Source organism: Tachypleus tridentatus, chromosome 1 (assembly GCF_004210375.1).
Source record: "Tachypleus tridentatus isolate NWPU-2018 chromosome 1, ASM421037v1, whole genome shotgun sequence".
In the NCBI taxonomy this organism is placed as follows: Eukaryota; Metazoa; Arthropoda; class Merostomata; order Xiphosura; family Limulidae; genus Tachypleus; species Tachypleus tridentatus.
Window position 1 is genome coordinate 126,082,240 of NC_134825.1, and position 24,766 is coordinate 126,107,005.

At 34.8% G+C, this 24,766-nt stretch overlaps 1 protein-coding gene across 3 annotated transcripts in view; it reads right to left on the reverse strand.

The window, feature by feature from the left end:
* Positions 1-24,766, reverse strand: part of LOC143222864 (synaptotagmin-7-like) — a 79,843-nt gene that overhangs the window by 47,294 nt on the left and 7,783 nt on the right. For all 3 annotated transcript variants that reach the window (XM_076449972.1, XM_076449989.1, XM_076449982.1), the window contains exon 2: positions 958-1,005. In XM_076449972.1, the coding sequence (XP_076306087.1) occupies positions 958-973 (16 nt within the window). In that variant the 5' untranslated portion in view covers positions 974-1,005. The remainder of the gene's footprint in view (positions 1-957; positions 1,006-24,766) is intronic.

Genomic DNA, 24,766 nt, shown 5'->3' on the forward strand with positions numbered 1-24,766 from the left:
ATTTCTGTACTTACGACCCGAAGTTTTTTTCTAAAAATGTGGCAAACATCACTGGTATCAATAGCAGCAGCGTCGTCAAAGTAAAATACACAGTAAGAAATGGCTGAAGTTCTAATTCTATTTATAACACGCGTTTAGTGAGCAATCAGATTTGCACTTCTCAAATAACAATGCAACGATGTTGATGTTCGATTACACGAAAACAATTTTCTGTTATTGACTTCGTATTATTATAAAAATAACAAAAACTACCATTTTCGCTCAAAATATTTGTTACGAGCATGAAGTACTTTGTAAAAGTAAAGATGGTTGATCAGTTACCCTAAAGTAGTTTTTCTTTCACATCATCTTTATTAACAATGAGTAATTTTGTAACATAAAAACATAACGATAAGACAGACTTTCATAGTTTTAGGCAGCACATCAGAGAAATAACTCTCACTCAGTTTTGCTTTCCTCATCATTTGAGCTAAAGCTCAGCTTTCAAATCACCGTATCCATATCATATTTGAATTGTTGTGTTTGTTCTTACACGGAAGGGGCTTATATACTATGTTAACCCTGACAGTTGAATTCGAAAATGAAACAGTGACTTTCCCTGAAATTTATACAAAGCTCTTTATTCCCAGTTCAAACGAGCACTTCGCTTCCTAACCAAAATTGGAAGCACGTTCTCACAGTACTTTCCAAATTTTCCGCTTTTGGCCTTATCCCGAACAGATGTGATTGCAAGTTGATCGTAAAGTTTCTAAATCTGGAATGTATTTATTCATTTATGGTGAATAATATTGAAATTTAATAAATAAAATATTTTCAAAAAGATTAAATCTGAAGTTACTTGTTTTTATTATAATTTAATTGAAATTTAGAGAGTTTAATGCTATCTTATTTGCTAAAAAAAAATCGATAAAGTAAGTCAAACTCGTTGGATATTCGTGTATAATATGAAATACTCACCTTCACTAACAGCCATCGTTATTTCCGTAACAGAATCAATACGTCAACCTGCAAAGAGAAAAATAATTTATATGACACAAATACTTATATATCTCTGCATACAGTGTTTGCATATACATACAGAACTGTGCAAATTTATTAGAATGCCCAATTATTTCTCTATTTCTGTTTTGTTGTGCCTATGAAATAAAACCATTGTAGTTTAAAATGTTTAAAAAAGAATCAAAATAAGCAAATCATAGACGTTCTTACTTTAATTATGACTTCCGTATGCCACACATATAACGAACTTAACATTTTAACGGCCCAGCATGGCCAGGTGGTTAAGGCAGCCGACTAGTAATCCGAGATTTGCGGGTTCAAATCCCCATCATATTAAATATGCTTCCCCTTATAGCCATGGGAGCGTTTTAAAGTGGTTATCAATCCCAGTATTCGTTGATAAAAGAGTAGCCCAAGAGTTGGCGGTGGGCGGTGATGACTATTTGCCTTCCCTCTAGTCTTACACTGCTAAATTAAGGACGGTTAGCACAGATAGCTTTCGTGTAGCTTTGCGCGAAATTCAAAACAAACAAATAAACAAATCATATATGTAAAAAACGGCTCATTTTAAAATTATGTATTCAAACATCTAACACCACCCTCTACATTGCGACACTCAGTTACACAACCCCTTTCAAACATGTGGTCAGTTTCCGGTCAGTTACCTCTTCCGTTCTTTGTGAACCTGACGTAAACCGAAGAAGGTCGAAACGTTGTTCGCTCCTCTACGTAAAATATTTTCTCAACCCAAACGAGACGTTTTTACATATATATTTCTCTACAAGTGGGTTTTCTCGACATCACCAAATAAACAAAACATTTTGAGAGAAAAGCAAAGCATAGTCACAAATCAGTAAGTTCAATAGATTTTACAGAAGTTGTTGAAGATTTCAAGGTTAAATAGAAAGAAGTTGAAAACTGCCATGGGTTATGACGTTTAGTTTCTGTATTAGTCAACACTTGCAAAAAGTTGAGGTTTTTACGTTGTGAGTGTTTCATAATTTCTTTTTTTAAAAACATCTTCCAGTACAGCTAACATAGTGTGGTTTTTGCTAGTAAAAACCCCACAGTGAGAATTAACACCACTTGACTGAGTCAAATTCAAACCTTTACTTGATGCTGATTGGAGTTTAAGAAACATTGAAAAGTACATTAACTGTTCACTAAGCATTGTGGATGACACTTGAAGAGGCACAAAGAAACCCAATCCTGTAACGTCAGACATAACGGAGGACGAAAAATAAATCTCAATGAAAGATACGTTAGACATAATATAAATCAACTTAAAAAAAAACACTTCAATAAAATATTATTGGGGACATTGATAAACTTCGTGCACATAAAGTTTCAATAGAGACAGCCTCAATAAAACTGTAGAAATGTAGTACTTGGGGAAGATTAGCAGTAAGAATGAGAATATAGCAAATGAAGTAGCTTTTGTGAAAGAGCATGTGTCCTGGTCTTTGGAACAATGGCATAAGGTGTTTTGGAGAGACGAGTTTAAATTTTAAATATGTGTCTCAATCGATTTACGTTGCTTGTCGAAGAGTTAATGAAGGGTTGCAGAAAGTTTGTCAAAAGTCAATCATCCAAAAGGATCCGTGATGATTTGAGAAGCAATATCTGCGAATGCTGCTAGCCATCTTCAGAAAATTGACAGCGTAATGGATCAGCATAAATACCACAGCATATTAATCCGTCACACTATATCCTTTAGAAAGAAGCTGTTTCAGAAAATAATAACCACAAACACATTTCCAAGAAATATCGAGCTTATTGGCAATGAAAGAAAGGTCAGGAGGTTTCCATGGAATGGAAAGGCCACCACAAATTCATGGAATAATTCTGGTATATGCTAGGCTCCATGCTTGATAAGAGTAGAAAATATACTAATGAAAGTCTCTGGAATCAGCTACAAGAAACATAAAATCAAACCCTTCTGATACAGTTTGTTTCTGTGCTTCTTGAAGCTGAACAAAATGCCATAAAGACTCCAAGGTGATATTGATGTCAAAGATGCCCACGTTAAATAAATATAAAGACGTTATCGGCGTACTAGTTTTGTAATGGCTTTTCTATGCGATTAATTTGTAATATTTATAAGATAATTTCGATAACAGTCAATGACTATTTTGTGTGTAATGTTTATGAAGTGGCAACTACTGAAATGTTCCAGTAACCCTACACAATACCGTAAATATACAGGTATGTGTACGAGCATGCGAGTGTGCTGTCAGCGTATAAAATTAACTTATTTATTTTTCAGAAATTTAACTCAGACAATATGTGTAGACTTACAGACGGACAGGGATGTTAATATACGGATGAGCAGAAATTAGTACACACAAATAAAACCCCTCGAACTATTACAATAGATAGGATAATGGATTGTAAGTCCTACACGAGAGTATTGAACGAAAGTTAATTAACTCAAAAATTAAGCTGTGAGTTCTCTCAAGGCATTCCAGCTGCTTGTTCCTCCACACCCACACTAAAAACGTACTGCTTTTGCTGGGTGTCTGAAATGCTGCTCTCAAAGTAATAAGAAGAATTGTATAAAATTACGAACACTAAAGTTCATTACTTTATTACATATTTATTTTGACTAGCGAAATTGTAAAAGTCACTGCTATTTATATGAAACTAGAACAATAACCTAAAATTCTTGAATCGACATAATGAAACATGGAGACTTTTCAGTTTGTCAGTTATCAACTATGAAAAAATGTATGTTATAGATGTAAAGTGCTTTTGTATTAAGCAAAATACTCTAGCGTGGCTCCCGCTTACACAGTTAAAATCCAAGGTTCAATTCCCCGCGGTGAACAAAGCGCAGATAGCCCATTATGTTGCTTTGTGCTACAACAATAACCATTCTAGCATTTTCTACCTGCTTTCGTAAGTCTGTTTCTCATATACTAATATTTTGAAAAAATAGTTGATATGGTTCCAATAGCCGTCGTCTCCAGGTAGAACAGTGATAATTCTATGAATATGCAACGTTAAACTCAGAAGTTTGATTCACCTTGGTGGACTCAGCGGATAGCCCGATGCGACTTTGCTATAGAAACACACACGTACATACACTCAAATAGTCATCACACTTCTAATCAGGTGGCTTAACAAAATTATCGTTATTAGGTTGATAAAATATCAAAACGTTTTGTTGTATTTTTTGAGACTCTGAAGCCAAAACAGCAAAAATGTAAGAATAACACTGAACATCTTCTTTTGTTAGAATTATAATCTGGCTAACAAAATGTGATACTAATAACACTGCACAACAATTATTTTTAAAAGTTTTGCTTCCTGAAAAGTTTTGCTGATTGTGACAGGTACCCGGTGGGTATGCACAAATATAGTTTTGGTTTTGCTTCATCGTATAGGAACTTTAAGAAATAAACAGTTAACTGTTTACTGACAATAACGTATTTAATTGCGTTTATGTTTCTAATACGCTATTAAGTTCAAGATAATTAAAAGTGTTTTGCTCCTGATTTTCGTTTGTATTCAATGTCCGGCGCATCACGTTGCAGTTTCCAACAGTAGTCAGCAAGCATTGACGGATTCCAGTCACCCTGATATCGTTTTTCTATTGTAGCAAAACTGAAGATTTCGAAGAAACAGTACGTGATGAGCAAATTTGGATGTGATTTTCGTGATCAGCAGCCAAAATTCTATAAGGAACACCCAACAGTGTTCAAGAAGGAAAAACTTTGTTGTGCAGTGTAATCATTGTAGAGCTGAGAATTTGTTTAAAGATCGTATTACTTTACAATGAGGGCTTCATGATAACAAGCTAATATTCCAAGTTTCTAACCCGTTTGATATAACTACTAGATGATCGTTATATTTATTGTCAGGGCATATATCTTTAAGCCTACATAGATAAGAATAAGAGAGTTTCAAAACAGCTATGCCTTGGATACACCCCATGTTCTGATGATTTGCTGTTCTATAGACAATAATCCCAGGCAAGCTTGAGATTCATGTCTTTTTTTATCTTTAAAGTTCAAACTGTTCGGAATCATACAAATGAGTAATATGTGGCTAGATATTGAAAAGTCTTCCTGATATTGTGGTTATAAGCAGCAGCCAGTGAACCTAAACCATTTTGATTAAAGATGTCCTCTTGGATGATTTCTACGGACACATTCATCAAAATCTCTTTTCTTCATAGCTTCCCTTAGCGCGTTTATTATCGAATCTTTGAATAAGAGGATGGTATTTATTCCAATAAATTTTGTTTCGATATGGTCTTGTCAATCATCTTAAGTTATCATTATATTAACTTAAAAAAGAGGACTTCGTATTATAATGATTTGTTAATATAGCAGGCCAGCTCCACATGTGTCCTTAGCTCATTCATCTTTTCCCTTTTATCACATGAATCCCTGTGTTTTATTGTGTGATGAGATTGGTACCAGTTTTTGACTGTATAAAACAAAATATGTGGTGCTAAGCCTCGAGGGGTATCAAGACACATCCTTCAATCGTCATTTAAACTCAGCGTTTTGTAATTTTCTTGTCATAGCTTTGACATTTTTACTTGTACCAAAAGGAACCATAAGGGTGATTTATAAACTGGAGAATGGATAGAAGGACGATGGACAGACATAAAATGGACAATCAGGGGAACTTTTCTCAGCTGCATAAAAAGGTTTTGAACAGCTGTATTTCATTCATGTCAACAACTTATTTTCATAATGAACTAATAAATGACAAGTGAGTTGTTTACAAATTAACGTGTTATACAAAAAGCAACCTGTTACTGCTCGGTACCATTTTTTCGTAGTGGTTCTACTGAAATGAATTATTATAATCTTGAAGAGTCTCAAAAAATTTGGATTTGGTGCTTTCAACACGTGGACAATAGTAATCTTGAGCTAAGCCACCTAACTAATTGTTTCTTCACAGTTAACAATACCTGTCTTGTAGAACTCATTTTAGGTCAGTAGATTCTAATAGTATTAAAAAGTATCTGTTATGTAACAATGTTCTTACTCCAACCAATGGAAGTCTGGCTAATAGTGATTATGGATCGCAGAATTGAATCTCTTCACTGAACATTGTCGTCTTTCAGCCGTGGGGCGTTATAAGTTGACGGTCAATTTCATTATTCGTAGGTAAATAGTAGACCAAGAGTTAGTGTTGGGTTGTGTTGACCAGATACCTTCCCCCTAGGGGCAGACTAGAGGGAAGGCAGCTAGTCAACACAACTCACCAACAACTCTTGGGCTACTTCTAAATTTGAAACAGCTAGGACAGGTAACTCTCGACTAGCTTTGAGCGAAGTTCAACAAATAAACAAATCCAATGAAAACATCTAGAGACTTATTAATTTATTTGTGTACCAATAACTACAAAATCAAAGTTAATATTACTTATTAGTTCAAATAAGAAATTACTCCTAGATTAAGATCAACAACTGCTATTGATTAATAGTTGAAACTTTGTATGAGCTTTTAAGTTTCAAAACTGTAATAGACTTCAGTTGCCTGTTGAATGAAAATGGGTACGACGTTTCAGATTGTATACTAAAGGATCCTTCTTGTTGTGATCAATATTTAAACCATCAGTTTAACTGGTCTCAGACAGTAAGCCTTAGGACTTATAACGCTAAATATCGGGGATAAATACCCACGATGGACAGATATCCCATTGAGCAGCTTTGCGTTTATAAACATACAAACTCATTCAGTTATTTTAAAACATACAGACTATACGTTTCAATGTGAATATGTGCTGTTACTATCCACCTGTCTCAAAAATATTTTGTTCAGATACCTGACTATACAAGTAAGAGAACCGTTAGAAAACATCACATTCTGCAACAGTTGTGATCTTCTCTGATTTAATGTTGCAATAAACAAGGAATTCAGCAGATTCATTTGGTAGATAGTTCATGCAATAAAGTTTACATACCCTCCCTTCCCACCTACAAAATGATGCTTTAGAATGCGTAAAAATGTATTAAGTCAGTGTTGGAAACCTCACGAGCTGTAAAAAAAAAAACGTTTGAATGGTCTAAGCTTTTTAACTTACTCAGTAAACGAATTTTCCTTAACTTGGTTAAGTTTACAATACTTTACTGGCTTTCACATTTGTGTCCAAAACGCGACAAGTATGTTAATAGTGACATAGTTGAAGAAGTTTAAAGTCCCGTAATACATAATCAATATTCATATAAAAAAATGGTAAATTGGATAGATATAAGTAAAATAACTCGCAGAAACGTTTACCTTCCAATGAGTAAAACGTGATATTTATAAATTAATTAATACATATGAGTTTCAACCCGGCATGGCTAGGTGGTTAAGGCACTCGACTCGTAATCTGAAGATCACAGGTTTGACTTCCCGTCACATCAAACATGGTGGTATCATGGATCTATATTGAGTAAGAAACTATTCAGTCAAGTTTAATGTTGTTGTGGTTTTGTTTTATGATAATATGGTCTTATCAGGTATCGGTAGATTCAGCAGATAGCCCGATGTGGCTTTGCTATAAGGAAACACATACACCTGCTATAATATAAGCATCAGTTAAAATGAACACTTGTCCCGGTTTTCACAAATAGCTCTGAATTTATCCCTATATGTTATATAGTCACGGATGTTAGATTTTGCTTACTTTTTCTTGTAGGGTAAAGTTAAATATGGTCTAACTGCTGCCTTTACAGAGGAGAATTAAATCTCAAATTTTAGCGTTGTTGGCCCATAAACTTACCGCTGACCCACTGAGGGACATCTGCTATATAACAATTAAGCTTCACTATCATCTGGTTTAATGCCTCGCGACTATTTGATTTTTAATGACTATTCTACTACGAGAGGCATTCATTAATATAACTTTCTACTGATGCATCTTGAGTTTGTTGTGGGTTTGAACCAATTAACATGTTGAAGATTGTGTGAGATGCGACTAGGTATTGAGACGTTACTTTCGAAAACTCAGAATCATTTTAATCTGTACTGGGATATTAACAACCGACAAAAAACAAGTTTTGTGTTTATATTGTTGAAACATTTAATGAAATAGGTTCGTTAAAGTCATACAAGTGAAATGCTTAGTATAATTCTATAGATGGAACGGTGTCGCTTGAGATTACTATAAATGCTTGTTACGTAATTTTATTTTATTATGAAGCAGTTTCTAGCTTTGTGTTTGTGGATCTAGGTGGTATAGAGCACATTTTTTTCTGTTTGACGTCATATCCTGTCTGTTACAAAGAGATGTGAATGATAAAACTCGAGATATATCATTTCGCGATATAATAGAAGTTTCACTATTCGCATTTCCCTACGAAACCTACAAATCCTTTAAAAGAGTGTCACAATTGAAATTGTACTGTTGTATAGATAAAGGATTTTTCAGAGTGTGATAAAGATGCTAAGAGAATTTATGTAATATCATTAGTCGTCAGAAACTGTTGACTCCTTGAAAATACACATAACACAATGATACCAACTGCTTGTTTATCGAGTTATAGATGTGTTCAAGCAACCATATTACTGATCTATATAAAGCCAGCCTAATGACCATCTCTATTAATAGTTCATAACATTATCTCGAGACTAAAGCAAGCGGATGAAACTCGTTAATTAAGCATTATGATATCTAAAATGAATATTTACAGTCAGTTTACACGTATTACCTTTATCACTTTAATTGTTGCAAGAATGTGTATATAACATATTCAGCTAATTACACTTACAGTCTGAAAGTACTTTTGTCACAAAGCAACCAGCATGTTACGTAAATCCAAAGAAGCACTCGTTTGAAGTGTCACTCAGTATATTGTTTTAGCGAGTCTTGCTGATTTTAATAGCTCACGCTGCATCTGAAGTTCATTTTGTTCGCAGTGATACAGCTATGAAACTCTTCTTTTTTTAACGTTTACTTTTATTGCTCTCAACGGATGAGAAAAAGAAAAACAGTATTTTAGTATCAAAATATTTGTGTAGTTGTATGTAATGATACCTTACCCACCTCAGAATTGTACACAAAAATATTAATCAATTCTGAAATTCTTTAAGAAAGTGTTACGGATCAAATTATAAGGTTCGAGTCTCGACATTGAACACGCTACACATTTTCAACTATAAAAAGACTAGAACCATTTCATTCGATCTTGATATTCAGTTAATAATGATAATTAATTGCCCACCGAACCTCTCTCTGGTCAACTGTACCAAAAATTATGAATGAAACTAGGAATCGTACAGGTTGAATATACAAATACCAAACGTTCATTGGAATACTAAAAACAGTATTTTAGTATCAAAATATTTGTGTAGTTGTATGTAATGATACCTTACCCACCTCAGAATTGTACACAAAAATATTAATCAATTCTGAAATTCTTTAATAAAGTGTACATTTAAAAAGCGATTTTTACTGATATATGGAATAATGCAATAATAATAAAAACACATAATTTTAATTTGGGGCTGATAATAATTCCACATTGAATGTGGTAACCATAGCTTCCGATAAACACTGAATATGTAACATATTATTTTAACTATATACAGATTAATGGAATTTCAAATAGACCGTAAATTTTCAAGTTTGTAAGATAATTTAGAAACCTGTAGCATTTGAAGAACCGTAAATCATACACAAGAACCCCAGTGATGTCTCCCTCTGGTACAGCGGTATGTCTATGAATTTGCAATGCTAAAATCAGGGGTTCGATTCCCTTCGGTGGACTCAGCAGATAGCACGATGTGGCTTTGCTATAAGAAACACACACACACCGCAGTGGCACAGCGGAATTACAACGTCTGCGGACTTACACTGCTAGAAACCGGGTTTCGATACCCGTGTGGGCAGAGCACAGATAACCCATTGTGTAGCTTTTTGCTTAACTTCAATCGAATAAATAGATCATACAGTATATACTTGACACGTGTGAAACGGAGAGGGTATTCCAATGAACGTTTGGTATTTGTATATTCAACCTGTACGATTCCTAGTTTCATTCATAATTTTTGGTACAGTTGACCAGAGAGAGGTTCGGTGGGCAATTAATTATCATTATTAACTGAATATCAAGATCAAATGAAATGGTTCTAGTCTTTTTATAGTTGAAAGTGTGTAGCGTGTTCAATGTCGAGACTCGAACCTTATAATTTGATCCGTAACATGGTACACTAACCATTAAGTCATTTACGTCAACAAAGTAGAAATACACAAAAGATATTCAGCTTTGAATTTTTTATAGAAAGCTCAGCATGAAGATCTCCTTTCGAAACGTAACACGTAAAGAAATAAACGAAGAAATTACTTTGTATACAGGCCTAAATTAGTATGTAAAACACAACCTACGTCGTAAGTCTTCTTTGCTAAGGTAGTTGATATTGCTTACCAACTCTTGTTTTTAACAAGTTTAAAAATTCATCATTTGGAAACATACGTGGAGAAAGTCCATTAAAACTTATCAAAGTACTACCTACTCGAATTAGTTTGGCGCTTCCTACTGGAATAAACTCCTTTACAACCTTCGAACACCGGCAAGCTAAGTCTCATAACGACGATGTAATAACAAGTTTAAAACAACAGTATGAATGACACAGTGAAATGATCAGTTTTCAACACGGCAATACTTGTTCACGTCGAAAATGACGTACTAACTAAGATTATGTTAGGAAATGCTCCTAGTCATTATTTCTCGTCGGTTTACATGTTCATCCTTTGATAATCATCATATGAATTCCACATGACATGTTATTTATCGAGGGACGATGCAACAACCAAACGCGATTAAAGAAGCAAAGACAAAAATATTGTTCATTAGCTTAGATGAGATTAGCATTTGATGAACCCAAAGTAATGTGTTGGTAGGCTCTTTCCGAGTTGTTTTAATACTGAAATTCCTCTCACTATTCTCTATTCTGATTTCAAATCTTTTCTTTTTTTAATCTATCTTGTTTTGTTTTACCTCATGACAGCTATAGAAGTACCACATGATTGAATGTTTCAAATGGTATTTGTTTTATGTATGTCAATGAATTGACAACAATGAATCAAAGTGTCACCAGAAATATCAACTTAATATATATACGTATGTGTGTGTAAATTATTCTTAATGTTTTCTGGATAAAAAAGACCAAATGATTTAATACTAAAAGTCTCACTGATTTTTGCACAAAATGTGCTTCACATATCCATAAAAAGTTAGAAACTTTGAGCCAAAGGGCAAACATTAAAGCCCAAATGGTCTAAGAAGGTCAAAACGTTGTTCTGTACTTTAATTTAATAAAAGTCTTAATACCCATACCAGCCGTCTTGAGATACAAAGCGGCTGTGCCATCTCTACACTAACAAGAAAATGTCACCAACGAGAACTGTCGGTTTGTCACAGATTACAGTTAGTATCCATTCCTAGAAATGTTCTAAACTAAGAGAAATAACGTCATTAAACCTACTACGTCCAAACAACAGCATTTCGTTGTGAGACAAAATACTCAAGTCATTGTTAATTATAGGGATTATGAACGATTACTGAAAACATTTTTCTTTGTACGTCTAAAATGTATTGATTCCTTGAATCTTTTCATGGTATTTAATTTTTGAAATAGTAATTGCTGTCATATAGGGTAAGCTCTGTTTTTTTCACTTAATTTATTTTTAAAAAATACCTTGCAACTAGCATTTGAATCGCCGCTCCACACTGAAACATCAGTTATTCAAGTAACTGATAATACAAATAGTGTCTGGAATACTACTATGTCATTTATATCCCAGTCGACTTGAGTCCTGATGTTCAGTGAAATGCGTAGTCGACACTGGGCATAAGAACAAACATAGGCGATATATTATTATACCAGCTGGAATACTCTGGGCATAACAATAAACATAGGTAATATATTATTACACTAGCTCGAATATCACTCTTGGACGGAAGTTATGTAACTTCATGATTAATTAAAAATTAATTTTGGAATTTCGCACAAAGCTACTCGAGGGCTATCTGTGCTAGCCGTCCCTAATTTAGCAGTGTAAGATTAGAGGGAAGGCAGCTAGTCATCACCACACACCGCCAACTCTTGGGCTACTCTTTTACCAACGAATAGTGGGATTGACCGTCACATTATAACGCCACACGGCTGAAAGGGCGAGCATGTTTGGCGCGACTGGGATGCGAACCCGCGACCCTCGGATTACGAGGACTTAGTATATGAAAAGTTTCTTGCCTTATAGGTAATTGTAAAAAACGCCCATAAAACTGTAAAACATAAAATGCGAAATCCCAAGTGTGCATGTATCTCCAAATGGACCCAACAAATCGTCATGTCAAATTTGTTAACGATCCATCAACAGCGGGTAAAGTAGTGGTAAGAAACTCAAAACTCTTACAGAAACTGCAAATTTGTACGTTTATCCTTATGGACCGAATAAATTTTCATAACAAATTTAGTGAAGATCCATCCACAGAAGATGAAGTGGTGTTAAAAAACGCGAAAATGCTCTCAAAAACCACAAAACGCGAAATGCAAAGCTGAAAGTTTGTATGTACTTACACATGAACTTTCATATTATTTTTCGGTGAAGATTTACTTAATTCTGCGAAGTAGTTACATGGACATAAAATAGACAGTACTATTATACTTGTCTTCGGAAGATTGTCTTTTGATCTGAAACAATATTTTTTCGATGTCACTAGTTTTTAAACATATTTATTATTTTAACTTTTACTTGATTAGCTTATTGTTGTAATTTTAGTTTTGACCTTTGTCTTTGTTTAGTTTTTATTAACAACAAAACACTTGTATAGGTGCATTATTTTTAGTTAATCTTTATATGTTGTTTAAATGATATAATGTTTCCTGGCACTCATTTTTTGGGGGAAGGAGTATAGAGCACTGCTTAAAACTAAGATTCATAATGAAAAGCTACTGGCTAAATAAATGCAGATAAAAATTTAACTTTATCCAATATTTCTCTTTTTCATTCCCCTGAAGAAGACAACCATTAAGCGCAGCTGTATTTGTAACTTTATTTTTTACCTAGTTTTGTTTACTGTTTTTTAGTGTTATTAGTCTTCAGACTTACCACTGAGCCAGGAGTTTCTTAACTAGTGTAAAAATGAAACAAGGTATTTTCATTAAAATATGCTCCGTGCGTATCGTCGTTAAACATTTTCAGTCATATTTTTCCAGTATGTCTTTCTTTTTCTCTTAGTTATATTTTTTCTTATCATTAACTGAAAATCATGCCCTTCTTAAAAGTGGTTTGGTTTGTTTGAATTTCGCACAAAGCTACACGAGAGATATCTTCGCTAGCCATTCCTAATTTAGCAGTGTAAGAATAGAAGGAGGGCAACTAGTCATCATCACTCAACGCCAGCTCTTGAGCTGCTCTTTTACCAACGAATAGTGGGACTGACCGTTACATTATAACGTCCCCACGGCTGAAAGGGCGAGCATCTTTGGTGTGACGAGGATTCGAATCCACGATCCTTAGATTATGAGTTGGAGTGCCCTAACCACCTGGCCATGCCTAGCCTGTTAAAAGTGGAAGAGCTAAGTTTATTACATGGTTATTGAATCCGCTTCTGGGACAGACAGAAACAAATTAATTTTTTATAATAATAATTTCGTTTATTCCGAGGTGATGCAGTTTTCATATAACATGCGATCGAGAAAAATGTTTAGCTCATTTCTTGTTGGGGTTGCCTTTGTTTTTGCCTCTGCAAATAATACCTGTTTTGCCTATAATTGTGTTGCTATATTATTACTAGGTTGCAAGTTTTGCAAGGATATAGATATAGAGAGAATGATAAGCTCAGTGATTATTTCAGGGTTACAACCTTCCCTAGATTGATTGAGAATGACCAGTCACGTTGTTAGTGCTAATCGCTTTGCGTAAACCTGGCGTTTCCCATTAAGTAAGAAATGTTAAAAAAAAATTACTACATGGAATCCTTAGTGAGTGGGGCCTGGCATTGCCAAGCGCGTAAGGCGTGCGACTCGTAATCCGAGAGTCGCGGTTTCGCGCCCGCGTCGCGCTAAACATGCTCGCCCTCCTAGCCGTGGGGGCGTATAATGTTACGGTCAATCCCACTATTCGTTGGTAAAAGAGTAGCCCAAGAGTTGGCGGTGGGTGGTGATGACTAGCTGCCTTCCCTCTAGTCTTACACTGCAAAATTAGGGACGGCTAGCACAGATAGCCCTCGAGTAGCTTTGTGCGAAATTCCAAAAAACCTAAGTGAGTGTGTTAACAGCAAAACATTTTAAGAAAGGGAAATCGTTTGATGAGTTCAGTTCGTCCAGAAAACAAAGACGCATGCTACGTTTATTGTTTAAGTAATAAACAAAGAGTGTTTTAATTCTGTGTTACATGTGGTACACAGTCTCCTTATTTCTTTGCTTGAATTCAGTCAGTTTAGTTAAACTTAGTATCACGTCAGAATTTATTTTGTCTACTCTCCCATTATAATGTTAATCTACCAAATACTCCACGGAAATCCATTTAATCTGATGCTTCATTCATATTTGTAGCTATTATAGCTATGCCAGAGTTATTGCACATACAAAGATTGCTCTACGTTTATCGTCTATCAAAATATGATTTTGAGATCCATAAAAATCTTCGTCCATTAAAATATGATTTCAGAATCCATAAAAACTTCGTCCATCAAAGTATGATTTGAGGATTCATGAAAATATTCTCTATATTGTCTCAAGCGGCATACATGATTATTATTGGAATTTTATACACTTATAGACAAAATATAATAGTATGTCAGTTTCAAAACCTAAAATGGCAACATTCTTTTATCAAACTCTGTTAACACTGTAGTCCAGAATGCAACTGTTGACACAGCGCAGACGTGAAACTTTACTCAATAATGAATAAGCCAGAGAGTTATTTGTTAATTCTAAGTTGAATCGTACCTAGTTTGATTTTTTTAGCCTATTGTATAAGGTACAAAATGTCAGAGTGCGTCACAAGTAATTCATTTTAAAAGTCTTATTTTTGAAACGTAGAATTTGTCGTCTTACTTAGGAAAGAGTTTATCTGTATATTTTTTTGCATCAAACTTAAATGTTTTTGCCTCTAGGAGGCATTTTCTAAAGAAACAGGTAAAAGATGGAGCAATCAAAGGTTTAAGTGTTTGTGGCAAATCCTAACAAATATCACCTTGTCCTTACAATAACAACAATAAAATGATAGATTGTAATGAAGATGTTCCAAATACGTCATTGTTTTTAACAAGATGGCGCTAGTAATAAATTGTTTGTTTGTTTATTAAATTTCGCACAAAGCTACTCGAGGGCTATATGTGCTAGCCGTCCCTAATTTAGCAGTGTAAGACTAGAGGGAATGCAGCTAGTCATCACAACTCACTGCCAACTCTTGGGCTACTCTTTTACCAACGAATAATGGGATTGACCATCACATTTTATAACGCCCCCACGGCTGAAAGGGCGAGCATGTTTGGCGCGACGGGGATAAGAACCCGCGACCCTCAGATTACGAGTCGCACGCCTTAACACACTTGGCCATGCCGGGCCGCTAGTAATAGACAAACGTGCAATTCAAAGCTGCTATAGTACAAAAAATAAAAAAAAGATTTAACTTCAAAATACTCTAAAATATTTGCCATGTTTTAACGAATACAGTGATTAATTATAGTTCATTAATTTATTTTTGCATTATATACAGCCACCCCTTTCCTTCACAGATCGTGCCATCAACCTGTAATAAAATAAACGAAAAAAAAAACATTATCACAATACGTAATTAGATAGTTACCAGAGAGATATGTAGAAAAATGATACATTTTAAGTCAGCCCAATGAAGTGTTTAACATAACAAAGACAGAAAGTTCTGGTATGAACTCAGTTTTATTCGAAATGTTCTAATGAAATATTTTATTATTCACACCCGTTTTCGTGACGTAAGTGTTTACTCATTAGGTATATCTGAAAAAACGTAAAATGAAAAACTTTCAAAATGAAATATCAAACTTAAAAATGATATTTTACAATCTATAGGTAAAAATAAAGTTAATAAAATTTAAAACTACTAGGAACTAAAGTTTAAGCACTAAGATCGCGTCAAAACAATACAGTCTGTTACATTCCTGTCCACACGAAAGCTTACAATTACCTTTCGAATTTATACAAAAATTTGTTGACACTGCTAGGTTATAACGCTAAAGATTTGGTTTCGATATCCTCTGCCCATTGTGTAGTTTTGTGCTTAATAGCAAAAGGAAATTCGTTAAAATCAGGCCTTCTATTCTTTAACAATGTTTTAAAATAGTCTTAAAACGTTACCTCAATTATTTTTTTTATAAAAACGCCATCTTCGTTTTTAAAGGTTTAAAATGGAAAACTAACAAGACAGTAATCTAAAAACCTAACTTCACGACAGTTATGAAACACTAAAGGTGTTTATTTAAATAATTTGACAAGAATTAAATATTTTACTTCTAGCAGTATATATATATGTATAATACATATATATATGTATAATATGTAGATGTGTACGTGTGTGCACCTCACTATCAAAGTTGTGAAGTCTTTAGAGTGTTAGCGTTCGTATAATTAATGTATCGACTTTTCTTTTGTACAATCTTTTACACGCAAAATTATTTTTGACTTTTCAGACAAAATTTAGTCCAATTATTTGTCTTATACACAAATGGATAACATCATTAGTGGAAAATGCGAAGACAAAATAAAAATAAAATATGTTTTAACATTGTTCAGTAATCTCTCAGAACTAGTTAACATTTCCCAAGATGATCAATACGTGTTGTTTGGAGCTAAATAAATCAAAGCAATCTTCCATTAACCATGTGAGCTTGATTTAACGAAAGTCTTTGAACTCTGCACATGGATAAATAACACTAAGTAGCATCATTTGGGTGTAGGTGTCAAATTTTACAGAATACCAGTAAAAAGGATCCAATGACAGAATTTTATTCATAACTTATAGGGACGTCATATGTTTAGGATTTTGGCATAGAGTTTTCATGTTTACATGTTATTATATTCATATGAATGACATCCTCGTCGCAAGTGGCTATATAAGTAGCAGTTTTAATCTTCATTATGACTTACAAATGAGTAGCTTCCATATAAACAGCTTCTCATTTCTATTAAATGTTCAGAGTTAATGATACCCTAAATAAAATTCTTCAAGATTAAGGTTTGATCGAAACAACTGTTAAGCAACTTGGTAGTAACAGTTTAGAATAAATCAGTAATATGTCTCATTGTGGTTAAACTATACAGAAATCTCAAGCATCTGAGTCGTCACCGAAAAGATGTAAGGCTTTGTGTTTTCTGTCAAAAAAACAAGAGGACAAGCTCAATAACCGTATCACTTGAAATTATTTTAAGCAACATTACAGTAAATTAATGTAGGAGATCTTTTCCCCCCTTTTTATTAGCTGTATTTTTATGTGCCAGCAATACCAAGCGTGAGCGTGCGTATACCTGATTCCATTTTATTACTCGTCAGGACCTCTACCAGCTTACCCTCAAATTAAAATTATTTATGCAGAATTAGAGGTAAATTAATTTATAAGAGCTTGGGCGTATTCAAATACACCAGTCAAAGGAGTTTGATTTCCTGAGTCCAAAACTGTAATTAGATCTCAAATCACTCAAGAGATGACGAAGATATGAGCTAAAAGTTTATACTTGAAAAAACAAAAACAAACTCGTAAGCATTCCATGAGCTAATATGCCGCGACAAAAAAAAACGTATAGGCGAAAATACGGTGAAATTATAACGCTCGTTGATTTTTAAGGGTTTCTTTATTTATTTTTAATAATTAAAATTTTGATATTCCTTAAAAGTTAAATTATATAATCAGACCACAAAAAACTGCTATTCAAAAACGTTTTTGTTACGTGCAACAAGTACACAATAGCTCTGTTTTCGATATGACGTTAAAAGTTTGAGCTTGCGATGATATTTGACTAAGAATTCCTGACGTAGTTTCTGACGAAAATACCCTAATTGACATGTAAACACGTGGGATACCGAACACATTTTTTGCATAATGGATCTTTAGAATTTCTTGTGCAAAGCACTGAACGACATTTATATACTTTAGAAATTAAACGAAACCTGTACAAATTACCTGTATTTTAAACGCATAAAGGTTGTTATAAGATTTTTAATTTATCATACTGAAAATTTCTATCGTAAAACTACTACAAAAGACAAAAACTTTAATATGGTACCAAGAATGAAAATGTAATTTCAAAATCTTTTTACTTAAGATACTACACAGTTTATGGTACTTCATATTAGTGATATGTAAAACAAATTATCTTATAATAATTTGTTCATATAGGTATTTTTAACAAAGTATGCATTTTGATCGGGGTCGTATTTTGATTACATTGTCGTCGAGTAATTCACAGCACGAAACACTGATTAATATTTTCCTTTTTGATTTCCGATAAAAGTGTATTTATGATATCCATGTGAAACATGAGGCACTTGTAGTTGCTTCATATCTTCTTGTATATTTAGGTCCTAACGTTATGTTATGGGAATGCTATAACTTAAACTTTCCGTTGCTACTTTTTTAAAAGTTTCATTTTTCAACGTTTATTGAGATTGTTTACATAAAAGCATGATAACCACTTGGTTATTCTTTTGCTTTCAAACTAATTTTGGTAGAAGTAAATCAGTTTAGAACAAAGTTTCTTTACCTTCAGAAGTTTTTCTTCAATGTTGATAATATCTCATAATCCACTGCTGAGGCCAGTAAGTCTGTGGACTTACAACATTAGAAATCGTTTTCGATACCCTTGGTAGGCAGAGCACAGATAGTCCATTGTGTAGCTTTGTGCTTAACTACAAACAATATTTTGTAATTTTCGCATATCAAGTTTTAAAACATCCATAAATATTTAGAGATATAACTCTACATAAATGCTAATGAGTTCCGTTTATTTCCCACAAAATAAATGATAGTAAGTAGACGTCTGGACAATAAATATTATGCTAAGAATAAAATATGGTAATCAACACATGTTAAGTACACATTTTGTAAATTATAAATGAGGGAGAAACTGTTTTTTAAACAAATTTTAACATACCAAACTCTGAGTACGAGTCTTCGCCGTCAAAGTTTATGGATATGAAGAGTGAACTTCATTCATAGAAAATTAATGTTCACTGGACGTCCTCCCCTTCCCTCACGAAACGTTTTCCAGCTTCTCCACGATGACTAGTGGGTAAAGAAGTTAAACTCGTCCCACAAAGTGGTCTAAGATTGTTTCGAATTTCACACAGTATTACACAAGGATCATATGCGCTAACCACTCTTAATTTAGCAGCGAAAAACTGTTTGTCATCGTCATCACCACCCACCGCCAACTCTTTAGCTACTCTTTTACAAACGAATAGTTGGATTGGCCGTTACTTCATAACACCACCACGACTGAAAGTTTGGTGTAATGGGGATTCGAACTCGTGACCATCAAATTGCGAATCTAGTTCCCTAACTACCCGGCCATGCCCGACCTCCAAAATGAGTTCTATGAATTCCAAAGTGTAGATAAATTATGGGACAGTGTATTTTCATATTTTCCTAGATGGTGACGATAATTGAAAGGTGGTAATAAGCATTATTCCCATCAGGTTTAATCTCGTCATTGAAATATTTGGCAATTATTCTTCGGATGTATTCCATGTGAAAGTGAAAGCAGACAGAAACGAGTCGGTATGCGCGATATTTTCCCGTCGAAAATTGCAGCCATTGCTTTTCCCTGGAATTGGGCAGACCAACGCAAGACGATAAAGCTAGTCAGAATAGAAACTAGAGCGATTTTTTCCGCTGCCAGCAATCACTGTAGAACACCAAAGATGTCATATTTCACGTGATTTGAACCCCAAGCGTCCTGAATCGCGTTTTTGGATTAATGCAATCTATGGAATAACACCATTTCTCGATTTTCTTGCTTGCGAATTCGGATGAACGCAATATTCGAGCGATTTGTGTATCGTAACGGTACAAATAGAAGCATTTACTCACCGTGAGCTTGAAAGATGCAGACGGTTTATTATGATAACATTCGCGATAACGCGATGCACGATGGTTGAAGTGACGTTACAATGACAAAAACATTACGGTGTGCAGCGAAGAGATATGGTCGCAGGATTCGTTTAATCATACGACAAAGTCATTAAAGTCATGCTTTGCACTGGAGTTGATGTTTTCTGTAGATATATTATGTTGACTACGGGAGCATAGGCTGCACTCCTGCGTCATATTAAGGCTTGACAAATGTCATTCTCACTGGGATTACATGTATCGCATATACTTTACAGGAAATAGGGAATAGTGTTTGATTTGCACGACCAATTCCTGGAAAGTAACTATCGCGTAAATCGAAAACTACCTGTAATATATATTTTCACATGGTCACCACAAACATGGCAGTATTCTACAGTACCGTTTAATAAGAGATTGTGAGGTACCAAGGGAAATGCATAAAACGACAGTGCGTCTCGTCTCTCTGTGTGTACTTGAGCCTAAAACCACACATAAGTTTGAGCACTGCTTTCAATAATGTATAGACAATTACGTCCACTGTATAGGTTGTCATTCCATCCATATTGAAACACCTAGAAAGTGTTATGGTCAAGTACAACACATTTGTCAGAACAATCACTAAACTGTTGTCACACGCTTGACAAAAGCCACCACGGAAGTAGAGAGAGAAACTCTAGATAGAGCTGCACCTGAACATGTCGTGTTCAGCTGTCGTGCACAACGATTTCCAAACTGTTGCCACATATGACAGAGACCACAAAAAAGTTCAAATAAAACCTGAAAAGCACTGTGTCCACTTCTAGATACTTTTGTTTTATCTGTACATCTTTCTGTTAGGTTGAATATATTTTATATTTTAATATCTCTGATTCGTGGTGTTGTTAACAGACACTCCTAAACTAGAATTAGTATGTGTTTTTTATAGCAAAGCCATATCGGGCTATTTGCTGAGCTCACCGAGGGGAATCAAACCGCTGATTTTAGCGTTGTAAATCATAAACATACCGCTGGTCAGAATTAGTGACCGAGAAATCCACTTGAAATACAAATGTATCTTAGAACGGCTGGTATGGATATTAACACTTTTACTGATGAGCAGAAAACAACGTTGTCCTCTGCTTATCAATAAAAGTGTTAATACCCATACCCGCTGTTCTGAGGTACATAAGAATTAGTGACATCTCACGGAACTGTTACAAATTATATATATGTTGCGACAAGATTTAAAAGATAGTATATTTATTTTTCATTGATGGTTTGAGAGATAATTTAACTACTTAGAAGAAAAAACAATAGTCTGTTGACGTCAACTTTTTTTTTATCTATAACAATTCGTTTTAATAAATATTCATCGTGGATTTTCAGCATACAAGTCGAATAATTCCAAAAGTAACCTCCCCTAGTGGCTCAGGAATAATTCTCAAACTAACGATACTAAACACTCGGGTTTCGATACCTATGGTGGGTAATTATATACGATATAAATATTTGAAAATAAGTGGAATAGTATAGCTGCGTAAAATCTTTTGAATAAACTATTAAATATTAAAATATTTATTTACTTCTATAAAACGCGAAATAAGAAAAATTTACTGAACGCAGTTTGAAAAAAAAGTATAATTTGACATCTATTTTTGACAATAATCGAATAGTTATATGCATGCTGATAATTATTTTCAGAACGAATAACACCTTGATAAGGTAAAATACAACCAGAGTTACACGTTTCTAGTTTAAAATAATAAATATGGTTTGTTTTGAATTTCGTGCACAGCTACTCAAAGGCTATCTGCGCTAGCCGTCCCTAATTTAGCAGTGTAAGACTAGATGAAAGGCAGCTAGTTATCACCACCCATCGCCAACTCTTGGGCTACTCTATAACACTACCACAACTGAAAGGGCGAGTATGTTTGGTACGACGGGGGTTCGAATTCGCTACCATCAGATTACGACTGGAACACCTTAACTCACATGTCGGGTTAACTCTCGAACTACTTTTTTATCAACGAATAGAGGGATTGACCGTCACATTATAACGCCCCCACGGCTAAAAGGGCAAGCATGTTTCGTGTAATGGAGATTCGAACCCGCGATCCTCCGATTACGAGTTCAGTGCCTTAACCCCCTGGCCACGCAGGGCCTAATAAATGTTCCAACTAGACAGCTATCAACTTAAATTTAAACTAAATCACTGTTTCCAGAAAGTATGTATGTGTGTATTCTGCTTATAACTAGCGAATGTCTGACTGATTGTCACCAAGTGTTGCATACACCTTTAGGATCCTCAGTAAGTGATTGACGCTCGAATCCATCCACATCTTATAACGTAAGTGTATTCACACCCTGACTGATACAGTATGTCCTTATAAATAAGGCTATTCACACTCTGACTGGTAGAGTATGTTCTTGAAACGTAAGTGTATTTACACCGTGACTAATAAAGTATGTACTTATAACTTAAAAGTATTCACATCCTGACTGATAGAGTATTACCTTATAACATAAAGGTATTAATATCCTGGCTGATTGAGTATCTCCTTATATCTCTCCCCTAAAGTGTCAGTTCTTAGCTGCTTGTGTGAGAGCTCAGTAAGGATGCCCGGCATGGCCAAGCGTGTTAAGACGTGCGACTCGTAATCTGAGGGTCGCGGGTTCGAATCACCGTAGCGCCTTTCAGCCGTGGGGGCGTTATAATGTGACGGTCAATCTCACTATTCGTTGGTAAAAGAGTAGCCCATGAGTTGGCGGTGGGTGGTGATGACTAACTGCCTTCCCTCTAGTCTTACACTGCTAAATTAGGGACGGTTAGCACAGATAGCTTTGTGCGAAATTCAAAAACAAACAAACAAGCTCAGTAAGTACTGATTTGTACTTAATATATTTATACTTACTTTAATAAATAATACTAAGCAATATAAAATTTCAGCTAATAGAACATCGCTTATAGCTATGGAGAGAATACACAGAAAATAATAATTAACCATTTATCAGATCACCCGGAATAACCGTACTAGGGGTAAAATTTTGAAAGGCATTGTGTTACATTATCTTATTTGCTTTCACTCATGAGCTTTCTGAATAGCATCGACAGCGACACCAGGATAGCTTTGTATAAAGACAGATAAATGAGCTGAGGAGCTAAAAGACCGTCCATTAACTACGTAACAAAACTTTTACTTTTTTTTGTTCCTGGGCAGAAAGTGTTATTTCCCAACTACTTATGCCTCAAGTAAATTGAAAAGACCCATTTTTCTCTTCAAATTTTGCTTTTGTGACTGGACAATAAAATTTTCAAATTTACCCATTTTCCAGAACATTCCAGGTAGACTTGAGTAACTGATAGAGAATTTTCTCGAACTTACAAGAATTTTCAAAAACTTTCTGGAATTTTCTAGAATGTTGTAGGACTTACGAGAATTATCTAGAACTTTCCATAACAATATACATTCACGGGCTCAACACTTACCACTTCACTTTAGTTTTAGCTGCCTAAGTAAGCACATACACCTATCTGATTTTATCAGAGATGGCATCAAGAAGCTGCAAACATTCTCCAGACGCATTCTGCTATGTGTGTGGCCAATTTTTTCAAGACAAGTGTGAAAAGTACTCTGTGACAGCATCTGCTAAAATGTGTGAAGCCTACAAGACATATTTCGGCATGCCTGTTGGGGATCAAAACAAACCCTGGGCACCTAAATTTACCTGCAAGCACTGCAAAAAAACTCTAGAAGGTAAGAAAGAAAGTTTTTGCTTGTTGAATAGTAAGATTTTGTATTATACAAATTTTCGACCTTTTTAATTTTTACATATCTTTTAATTATTTTTTTGAATTTACAATAGTGTAGAAAAATATCACATATAGAATATTTTGCATGAACCACCTACACATTAGTTGTGGATGAAATAAATTCATTCTTCATAATAAAAATTTTATTTTGCTATTTTGCAGGATGGTACAGAGGGGAAAAGAGAGCCTTGAAGTTTGCTATTCCAAGAATTTGGCGTGAAACCACTGACCACTCAAACAATTGCTACTTCTGCATGGTGGACCCTTCTAAACGTCAAACTGGCAATAATGCATCTGCTATAATGTATCCGGACCTTCCATCATCGATCACCCCAGTGTCATACTGCCCTGAGCTCCCTGTACCCACTCAGATAGACAGAAAGCAGCCATTCTAAGAAGAAGGCAGCAAATCAGAAGAGGAGGTAGACGTTGAAGATCAAGATTACAATTTCAGACGTGCAGCTAGTGAGAGAAACCCATAGTACCCCAACCAAAGAGACCTCCATGACGTGATCAGAGGTCTTGATCTAACAAAGTCGAATGCCGAGCTTTTGAGATGTAGGCTCAAGGAGTTGGATGAAAGTGTGCAAATCACAAGTCAGAGGAAGCGTCACAGACATTTTTCAAGCTTCTTCACTCGTCAAGATGGAGTTCTGCTTTTGCCACAATGTATCCGTTCTGTACGAGGCGATTGGAATTGCATGTAATTCGAACGAATGGAGCCTCTTCATTGATAGCTCATCCAGAAACCTCAAAGCTGTGCTGCTCCATAACGGGAATAAGTATCCGTCCCTTACTCTGGCTCATTTGGTGCATCTCAAAGAGGAATACAACAGCGTCAAGACTTTGCTTTGAAATTAAAAGAGTCTTTGATGAATGAGCTGGCTGATGTTACATATTTGAAGAATGCCCATGCTATATATTTACTAAGATTG